The sequence below is a fragment of the Propithecus coquereli genome, unplaced genomic scaffold (assembly GCF_000956105.1).
Source record: "Propithecus coquereli isolate 6110/MARCELLA unplaced genomic scaffold, Pcoq_1.0 Scaffold57, whole genome shotgun sequence".
NCBI lineage: Eukaryota > Metazoa > Chordata > Mammalia > Primates > Indriidae > Propithecus > Propithecus coquereli.
The window spans coordinates 5,455,116-5,465,591 of NW_012151618.1; the positions used below are offsets into that span (position 1 = coordinate 5,455,116).

General features: G+C 34.3%; 1 protein-coding gene across 3 annotated transcripts in view; it reads right to left on the reverse strand.

Moving 5' to 3' along the window:
• Window positions 1–7,123: 7,123 nt before the first annotated feature.
• Window positions 7,124–10,476, reverse strand: part of ZNF280D (zinc finger protein 280D) — a 107,118-nt gene continuing 103,765 nt past the window's right edge. Inside the window, exon 21 of one of the 3 annotated variants that reach the window (XM_012658089.1) lies at window positions 7,124–9,069. In XM_012658089.1, the coding sequence (XP_012513543.1) occupies window positions 8,442–9,069 (628 nt within the window). In that variant the 3' untranslated portion in view covers window positions 7,124–8,441. The remainder of the gene's footprint in view (window positions 9,070–10,476) is intronic. The other 2 variants (XM_012658086.1, XM_012658088.1) reach the window with 2 other exon arrangements.

Below are 10,476 nucleotides of genomic sequence, written 5' to 3' on the forward strand. Positions count from 1 at the left end.
CCTGAGTTACTTCACTTAGGATTATGGTCCCCAGTTCCATCTAACTTGCTGCAAAAGACATTATATTATTCTTCATTATGGTTTTTATATTCCATGGTGTGTATATGTATATATATACATATGTATACATATACACACCACATTTTCTTTATCCAGTCTTCAGTTGATGGGCACTTAAGTTGACAATTTATCTTTGCAACTGTGAATTATGCTGTGATAAACATATGAGTGCAGGTATCTTTTTGATATAATGAATTCTTTTCCTTTGTCATTTGACTTTTTAATAATAGCCATTCTGATTGGAGTAAGATGGTATCTCATTGTGGTTTTAATTTGCATTTCTCTGATTATCAGTGATGTTGAGCATTTTTTCATATATGTGTTGGCCATTTATCACCTTTAAAAATGTTCGTTCATGTTGTTTGCCCACTTTTTCATTTATTTTTTTTTCTTCCTACGTTGCTTAAGTTCCTTGTAGATTCTGGATATTAGTCCTTTGTCAGATGCTTAGTTTGTGAGTACTTCCTCCCGTTCTGTATTTTGTCTATTTTCTCTGTTGATTATTTCTTTTGCTGTGCAGATTTTTAGTTGAATTAAGTCCCATTTGCTTATTTTTGTTGCATTCACTTTTAGAGTCTTAGTCAAAAATTCTTTGCCCAGGCCAATGCCCAGAATTTTTCCTAGGTTTTCTTCTAGAATCTTTATGGTTTCAGGTCTTAAATGGCAATCTTTAATCCATCTCGAGTTGATTTTTGTATATGGAGAGAGATAGGAATTCAGTTTCATTCTTCTGAATATGGCTATCAAGTTTTCTTAACACCATTTATTGAACAGGGAGTGTGCTTCACCCAGGGTATGTTTTTGTTTGCTCTGCTGAAGATCAGTTGGTTGTAGGTATATGGCTTTATTTCTGGGTTCTCTATTCTGTTCCATTGATTTATGTGTCTACTTTTATGACAGTACTCTGCTATTTTAGTTACTATAGCCCTGTAGTACAATTTGAAGTTAGGTCATGTGATGCCTCCAGTTTTGTTCTTTTTGCTTAGGATTGCTTTGTCTATTGGGTCTCTCTCTTTTTTTTTTTTTTGGTTCCATTTGAATTTTAGGACTTTTCTTTCTCATTCTGTGAGAAATAATGTTGGTATTTTGCTAGGAATTGCACTAAATCTGTAAATTGCTTTAGGTAGTATGGTCATTTTAACAATATTGATTCTTCCAGTCCATGAGCATGGGATGTTTTTCCATTTGTTTGTGTCTTCTCCAATTTCTTTCATCAGTGTTTTATAGTTTTCCCTGTAGAGATCTTTCACCTCCTTGGTTAAATATATTCCTAGGTATTTTATTTTAATTTTTGCAGCTATTATAAATGGGACTCAGTTCTTGATTTGGTTCTCAGATTGGTTATTATTGGTATATATAAATGCTACTGATTTGTGTAGGTTGATTTTGTAATCTGAGACTTTACTCAATTCATTTATCAAATCTAGGAGTCTTTTAGACGAGTTTTTAAGGTTTTCTAGCTATAAGACCATATCTTTGACAGATAATTTGACTTCTTCTTTTTCAATTCAGCAGCACTTTGTTTCTCTTGCCTGATAGCTTGGGCTAGGACTTCCAGTATTATGTTGAACAGAAGTGGTGAAAGTGGGCAACCTTGTCTTGTTCCAATTTTTAGGGGGAATGCTTTCAACTTTCCCCCATTCAGTATGATGTTGGCTGTGGGTCTGTCATATATGGCTTTTATTATTTTGAGATTTGTTTCTTCTATGCCTAGTTTGTTGAGAATTCTTATCATGAAGGGATGCTGGATTTTATCAAATGCTTTTTCAGCATCTATTGAGATGATCCTATGGTTTTTGTTTTTAATTCTGTTTATGTGGTGAATCACATTTATTGACTTCTGTATGTTGAACTTGCATCCCTAGGGTGAAATCCACTTGATTGTGGTGAATTATCTTTTTGATGTGCTGTTGCGTTTGGTTTGCTATAATAGTATTTTGGGGGGCATTTTTGCATCTATGTTCATCAGGGATACAAGTCTGTAGTTTTCTTTTTTTGTTGTGTCCTTTCCTGGTCTTGGTATCAGGGTGACACTGCCTTTATAGAATGAATTAGAGAGGATTCCCTCCTTCTTGATCTTTTGGAACACCTGCAGAAGGATTGGTACCATTTCTTCTTTGCATGTTTGGTAGAATTTGGCTGCGAATCCATCTGGACCTGGGCTTTTATTTTTGTCGGGAGATTTTTTTTTTATTATTACTAATTCACTCTCACTACTTGTTATTGGTCTATTCAGGGTTTCTACTTCTTCTTGATTCAAGCTTGGGAGATTGTATGTTTCCAGGAATTTATCCATTTCCTCTACATTTTCTAGTTTGTTGGTGCAGAAGTCTCAAGATGACCTTTTGTATTTCTGTGGTATCAGTTGTAATGTCTCCTTTTTCATTTCTCTTTGAGCTTCTTTGAATCTTCTCTATTCTTTTTGTGGCTAATCTAGCTAGTGCCTTGTCCATTTTGTTTATCTTTTCAAAGAACCAACTTTTCATTTTGTTGATCCTTTCCATTCTTTTTTTTTCTTTTTCTTTTTTTTGGTATAAAACATGTTTAGTTCCATTCTGATCTTTGTTATTTCTTTTCTACTGCTAGATTTGGGTCTCGTTTGTTCTTATTTTTCTAGTTCTTTGAGATGTGACATTAAGGTGTCAATTTGTGATCTTTCTGTCTTTTCCATGTAGACAGTTAGCACTATAAACTTCCCTCTTTGTACTGTTTACTGTATCCCAGAGGTTTTGATAAGTTGTGTCACTATGATCACTTATTTCAAAAAGTTTTTTAATTTCCATCTTGATTTCATTGTTTACCCAAAGATCATTCAGGAGCAGGTGGTTTAATTTTGATGTATTTGTAGTTTTGAGCGTTCCTCTTGGAATTGATTTCTAATTTTATTCCACTGTGGTCTGAGAAGATCCATGATGTCATTTCGATTTTTTAAAATTCATTAAGACTTGTTTTGTGTCTTAACATATGGTCCATCTTGGAAAATATTCCACGTGCTGTTGAGAAGAATGCATATTCTGCAGTTGTTGAGTAGAATGTTCTTTAAATGTCTTTTAGATCCATTTATTCTCGAGCCTCATTTAAGCACAGTGGTTCTTTGTTGATTTCCTGCCTCGGTGAGTGCTATCAGTGGAGTATTGAAGTCCTCCATTATTATTGTATAGTTGTCAATCTCTTTTCTTAAGTCTATTACTATTTGTTTTATGAATCTGGGAGCTCTGGTGTCAGGTACACATACATTTAGGACTGTTATATCTTCTTGTTGAATTGACCCTTTATCATTATATAATTACCTTGTCTTTTTTTTTTTTTTTTACTGTTGTAAAAAAACTATTTAAGAATAGCTACTCCTGCTCGCTTTTGGTTTCCAATGGTGGAATATTTTTTTTCCACCCCTTTACCTTGAACTTATGAAAATCTTTACCAGTTAAGTGAGTCTCTGAAAGGCAGCTGATATTTGGATTATATACTTTTATCTATTATGCCAATCTGTATCTTTTAAGTGAGGTATTTAGTCCATTTACATTCAAAGTTAATATTGATATGTGAGATACTCTTCCTGTCATTATGTTGACTGTTATCTAGTTACTTTGTATTCTCAATTGTGTTATGAACTTCTAAGCTCTGTGAGTTTTATAGTGTTTTTATAATGGCAAGTACTGACTTTTTGTTTTGATATTTAGAACTCATTTAAGTATTTCTTGTAGGGCCAGTCTAGTGGTGACATAGTTCTTTAGCATTTGGTTGTCTGGGAAGGACTTTATTTCTGCATCATTTATGAAACTTAGTTTTATAGGATACAAAATTCTTTGACGATAGTTATTCTATTTAAGAAGACTAAAAATAGGACTCCAATCCCTTTTGACTTGTAAGGTTTCTGCTAAGAAGTCTGCTGTTAGTTCAGTGGGATATCCTTTAAAGGTAATTTGATTCTCTTTCTGGTCTTTGGATTCTTTCCCTCACACTGATTTTACAGTCTGATGACTATATGCCTTGGTGGTCCTTCTTGCAATCAATCTCCCAGGAGTTGTACTTCTTATATCTGGATGTCTAAATCTGTAGCAAGACCAGGAAAATTTTCCTCAATTCTTCCCTCAAATAGGTTTTCCAAATCTTTTTTTTTTTCTTCTCCCTCCAGAATTGCTATGATTCTTAGGTTTGAATGTTTTATATAATCACATATTTCTTGGAGTCTTTGTTCATTTAATTTTTTTTTTATTTTTGTGTGACTGGGTTAATTCAAAGTCTTGTCTTCAACCTCTGAGATTTTTTTCTTCTTCTTGGTCTAGTCAACTGTTAAAACTTTCCACTGTATTTTTTGATTCCCTAAGTGAGTTTTTCATTTTCAGAAATTATGTTTTAAGTATCTATCTCTTTATAACATTTTTCATTCATATCCTGAATGGTTTCATTTCTTTGTGCTGGTTTTCAACTTTCTTTTGGTTCTTTATAATCAGTTTTTTGAATTTTTTATCTGGTATTTCAAAGATTTCATTTTGGTTTGGATTCATTGCTGGAGAGTTAGTATGGTCCTTTGGGGGTGTTGTTAAAACTGTTTACATATTACCAGAATTCTTTCTCTGATTCCTTCTCATCTGGATAGTCTATTTCTTCTTATTTTTGAATTTTCTTTCAATTGTGTTTGTTGAATTTGTTTTTCCTTGCCCATTAAGGATGTGATTATAATGTGTATTATTTATGACAACCTGGCTTCAGCTCTGGGTGCTCTCTGTGGCAAAGACTCTGTATGAGTTCTTCGGTTATAAATAATCTTTGTGTGATAGCTTTCTCAGGTGACCCTTGTAGTAGCAATGTACTGGGTGTGCGAGCAGGTTCACTGCCTCCTGTGGGGCTCGAATGGCAGAGTTGTCATGAAGCTTATCTAGTTTCCCAGTGTTTTGCGCTTTTCTTTTCCAGCACGTTTTACACTGGGTCAAGCAGTTCAGTCTGCCGGCCAGTAAATGGCACTCATGGGTAAAAACCGGGTATGGCAGAAGCAGGTGGGTATATGGGATACCTCAACTGCAGGCAAAAGCCCGAGCCCTGTGAAGGTAGTGCGGAGAGCTCCTGGTGAAATGCACTGAGGTCTCTGCAGGGGGAAAGGAGGGAGCTACCTCAACTCTACTATATCAAGCCAGCAGGAAAACAATCTGCCTCCCCATCATGCCTGTTTTGGTGCTCAGGATATAAAGATCAAACTGACACTACGGTCTATCTGCAGAATGCTGCCATTTCAAGTAGAGAGGCAGAGGGACTCCACCCCTTGTGCAAGCCTGAGCCTGGAGGACACACCTCCAGTGTGTAGCTGCTCTGAAATGCCCTAGATAGGCTGTCCACACTGGGCTCCTAAAGGAGAAGCCCCACCTGTGTCCCCAGTAGTGAGCAAGGGGGAGGGCGAGTCCACTTCTCCACTTTCCTTCACAAACACCAGGGCTGCTCAACCTCTAGGGCAGAACTACAGCCTTATCCCACAAATCCCAGCACAGAGCCTGTGCATCTGCTGAAAGAGGTGCAAGCAGTTCCTGCCCACAGGCAGGAAGTTCTGGGACATAGAAAAGCACATGCTCTGGTTTCCTTTGTCCCATGTGCTGCTCCCTGGGTGGGGTACTCCCACTTCCTACTCTCTGAAGGCTACACCACTGGAATCCCTGCTGCTCCTCTGGATCTAGCTTCCCTGTGGAGCTGCGGCAATCCCAGCAGGTCCTGGGAAATATCTCTAGGGAGATCTGGTGGAGTTAAGACACAATAGTTGAAGGTCCCTGGGCAATACAAAGTCCCACAACAGGTGTGAATCCAGTATGGCACCTGCCACCACAGCTTGGGTACCAGGGAAAAGCAAGGGACCCTGTACGAATTGGAAGCCTGATGTAACGCCTCAAGAAGTCCCCAAATCATAGTGCGCTCTAGTACTTGGGCTCCCAAGGGCAAAAACTTCCAATAATTATTTTATAAATTATATCTTTAAATTATATGCTATCTTTTCTATTAATAAAATGATTTACTAACCCCTCCTCTTTTGGTAAAAGTCCTCAATTTCTATTAATAAAAGAGATTATGGGCTCTCTTTCTATAGGTTAAGAAATCTTTGATTTCATATGCATATAGTCACTGTAGGGAAAATAAATAGAACTATAATTAGTACTATCAATGGGAGGGTTATTTGCAAAAAATGAGTTATTTTAAAAGGGAATATTCAATATAAACGCTAGGAACCAGAGGAGTGATGGAAAAACAGTAACTTGAATCAGATCAAATCAGGTTCAAATCTTGGCTTTGTAACTTTAGGCAAATAATTGCCCAGATATTTGGTTTTCTCATCTTTTTACTTACAGCCAAAACAAAGTGACTCATATCGTATTAGTTCATTTTACCAAATGTTTAGAATAGTTCTTTTAAAAATCACAGGGTGAAAAAAAATTATAATTTCTTCCTTAAAACACTGGAGAGATGCAAAAGGGAAGAAATAATACAAATAAATATGGTATGTAGATTTTCAATATAAAAGTACCATTGAACAAAATGAACACAATGTTTCTTAATGTCATTAAACTGCACTTATAATCAATCATAATTGTATTGTTAGGTAACAGGGAGCTGTAATAAATTAAGGCATCTTGATATTTCTTTGGCAGTCACTACAGTACATCACTGGCTTCATATTCTTATCAAACAAGTCTAAGCACTCCAAAGCAGGAGTATTCAAACTGTAGTCCTTGGGCCAAATCCAGCCAATGTCCTCTTTGTGTTTATACAGTTTTATTGGAACACAAACAGGTTCCTCAATTACATATTATCTACAGTTGCATTCAGGATACAAGGCAGAGGTGAGTAATTGCAACCACGTGGCCCACAATTTTTTATTATCTGGCCCTATAAAGAAAAAGTTTCCCAATCACTGCTCTAAAGCACTGCTACCAAAGGCTTGGTTTGCATACCTGAATTGCTTGCTCCTGACTGGAGATGAGATAATTACCACTAATTTTAACATGAAATTTCTCTGAACAAGTATACAATTTCTAAAGGCACCAAAGGTAATCTGAATCAAGCAGTGATCTGAAAAATAAAATTATTCAGGGACATATTTTTATTGCAAATATTTACTCAAAAACTACTATATACAGCAGAATTTTAATAGTCATTTAAAACATATAACATTCAGTGAAACAAAACTGAAGAATTCAAAGCACATTTGAAGTAAAAATGTAGCATTTTAAATAAAAGTTTATTAGTACTTCAAAGCAAACTACTGTTCTTCATATTATTCATTTCTATATCTATTATTTTCTAGACGATAAAAAACAACTGAAAAGTCAATTTAGCAGCCGTCTTATGGATAAATTAGGCTAAATTCCCAAAACCAATTTTTTACATCACTGCTTTAGGTCCCATTTGAAGTTTCTATTTTACAATTAAAGAAAAGTCACTTAAACATGGCTGAATACATTTCAGGAAATGTTTTCAGTTTACTGCTTTACAATATCTACATTATACCATACTTTGGTTTGGCTTCCAGCCCATTTTTATGGGTCTATTTCTAAAGAAGATCATTAAAACCATATTAAAAGCATAATAGCTACAGGAGTTTCTACAATGGGTTTCTACTTTATACAACTAGTACATCGAGGAGTTTCTACACAGCTTACACAGACAAAAAAGCACAAATATAAATTTATATTTTAATAATTTCACTTTCACTGAAAGTTTAATTAAGGTAAGCTTACAGCCTGGCAGGCTAACACTTGTATGGAGGTACACAGATTCAAATATTCTGTTTACATGCTTCTGACAGACTGGAATGTTATATTAAATCCAAAATTAAGTTTATGTTGATCCAAATTCTCATTAGATCAATTTAGCACTCTAAGCATGCTCCATTTACCAGTATCATATGCAAAATAAAGCCTTTATTAACAATGCCAATCAGCCATTATTTTAAATCAATTATTTCCAAAAGGTACAAAGTTTCCAAATCTCTTCCTTTAAGTTAATTAAAAAAGGTATATAGGTAATAAGGATTTATTTAAGGACTGATAGAAGTTTGAAAAGTTTTATTACTATAACTAATATTCTTAAAATCAACTCATATTAGCAACTAAGTCCCATTTCCTCAAAAACTATTAAATGAGATCTTTCTGTTGAAAACTTAACTTTCTTTAAAATCCTATTCATGTTTTTAAAAACTTCTTAGAAATCCATGCTAATAGTGCTATTATTGGTGAATTGACTTGCTTAATAACCCATTTTGAACACACAGGTAAAACGTATGAATGACCTCCCTCACATTTTTCTGTTTCTGAACTCCACACCACCACCACCAAGTTCACCTCATAGCAGTGTTCCAAATGCCCTTACCGTTGGTATACTAAAACTTAGAATGACGAATTTCAACTTCTTTCTTTTCCATCTGCCAGGTCCACTGTTGTCTCTGTTGTGCTAGGGTTATTTTCTTCAGGAATGTGATCTGTTTGCTCAGACACTACTTCATCAGTCTTGGCTGAAGGATCACCACTACCTTTTTGAAGAATCTCTGTGGCTTCATACTCAAGTACCTCTGATGGAGTCAGAGGTTCCAAATGAATACTGCCTTGCTCGCTAACATCAGAACTAACAGATTCAGGTTCATCTCTTCTCCTTAAAAACTGATCAATGCTAACATCACCTGATGTTAACCGCAAATCTTTAATATTCTTTGAAGAAAATTTAGCTTTGCTGGAGTTGTAATCTTTAATCTGATCACATAAATTTATGTTTTCTGAACTTTGGCACATCTTCAACTCCATTTTCTGACAAACATGCTGTATTTGTTCTTTCTTTTCCCCTTTATCTGCACCAATATTTGAGTCACAATTAAAGATTTTCTTCGAGCCAGTTTTCTGGTCTGCAAGACAGGTAACATTTTCCTTATCTGAAACCGATACTAGACTTTCTTCACTTTTTGTTGCCAATGAGCCTTCAAATAAATTTGCATCACATTCATTTTTTTCTTCTGAAAAAGCAGCTTTATCTTGTTTACTGAAAAAATAAAGCCATTTATTATCTATTCCATCATAAAACAATATTTTTGAACACTATCAAAATAAAGATACACTCTAAAAAATAAAAAAAGTCAAGGTACATTTTCCTACCCAAAAGGAAAACAAATCCAAGTCCCTAGTCCTTGCTGTGACATTACAATTTAGGAGGAAGCCAATTCCTTAGGCAAGATTGTGAGAGAAACTCTGGAGTCATATATTAAAAGGAGACCTGGGGAGTCCATCAACTGGTTTTAGTCCTGGCTGTCATTATTTTCATCTGTTCATACCTCTTGTTTATTTTTAACTAAAATTTAAGTGTTGTTGTTAATTTGTAAGAGCACCTAAAATAAGGAATATATTTGGAAAAAAAATCTATTTTTCTTCTATGATTTAAACTATCTTATGGCTGGAATGTCTTTCCCTATGCACAATTAGATAAGCATTCATAAACATTTCCTTAAATTTTAATAGCCTAATTTAAAATATATAAACACGTCTGAAAAAAGTATGTATAAACATACAACATACATATGTTTGCACATATATTTATTTTTGTGTGTGTATTTGACCCTGGTGTGTTAAGAGAAACTATTTAGTGAATCGTAAAATATCAGAAAAAGATTTCTAAGATCTCCAGTTCCTTATCCAGATCTAAGGATGCTTATTCTACCAAAAATAAATTTAACGATCATATATACCTTATGTCTCACATTTAATCCACCTAAAATTTGGACTTTTTCCTAATGAATTGCACAAATATCCAAGGAACATTTTCAAATGGTCATTTATTATTTACTTTGTTATTATCTCTATAAGGTTATTTCTCTGCTCTTTATAATATTTTGTTCTACTGATCTATCTTTATACTATTCCTGGGCCAATAGTACACAGTTTTAACAATTGTTGATTGACAATGTACTTATTATCACTCACATTCTACAACTCTTCCCCATAAATTTCATAGTGTAAAAATGTAAAAGATATTTGTCAAGGATGCTCATTAAAACAATGTTTGAAATAGTGAATACAGAAACAATCCAATATTCGATAACAGAGGAATGAGTAAATATATTTATGTTATTAATAAATGGAAAAATATTTATGTTATTTTAAGGCTATCAGCATCTAAAACAAATCTGATTGGGATTTTCAGCTAAATGTTTATTAAATCCATAAATTAATTTGTAAAATGGTCTGTCATGCAAGTTAACGTATTATTTTCTATCACAGTATATTTTCGCTTTTCTTCATTTAGCTTCTATAAATTTCTCATTTTTGTTACTAATGTGAATGAACTTGTTTGTCCATTATATTCTGTAATCATATGTTAGTGGTATATTATAAAGATCCTTATTTTTATACCAAGCTACCTTAACTAATACTTTCATTGATTTCAATCATTCTT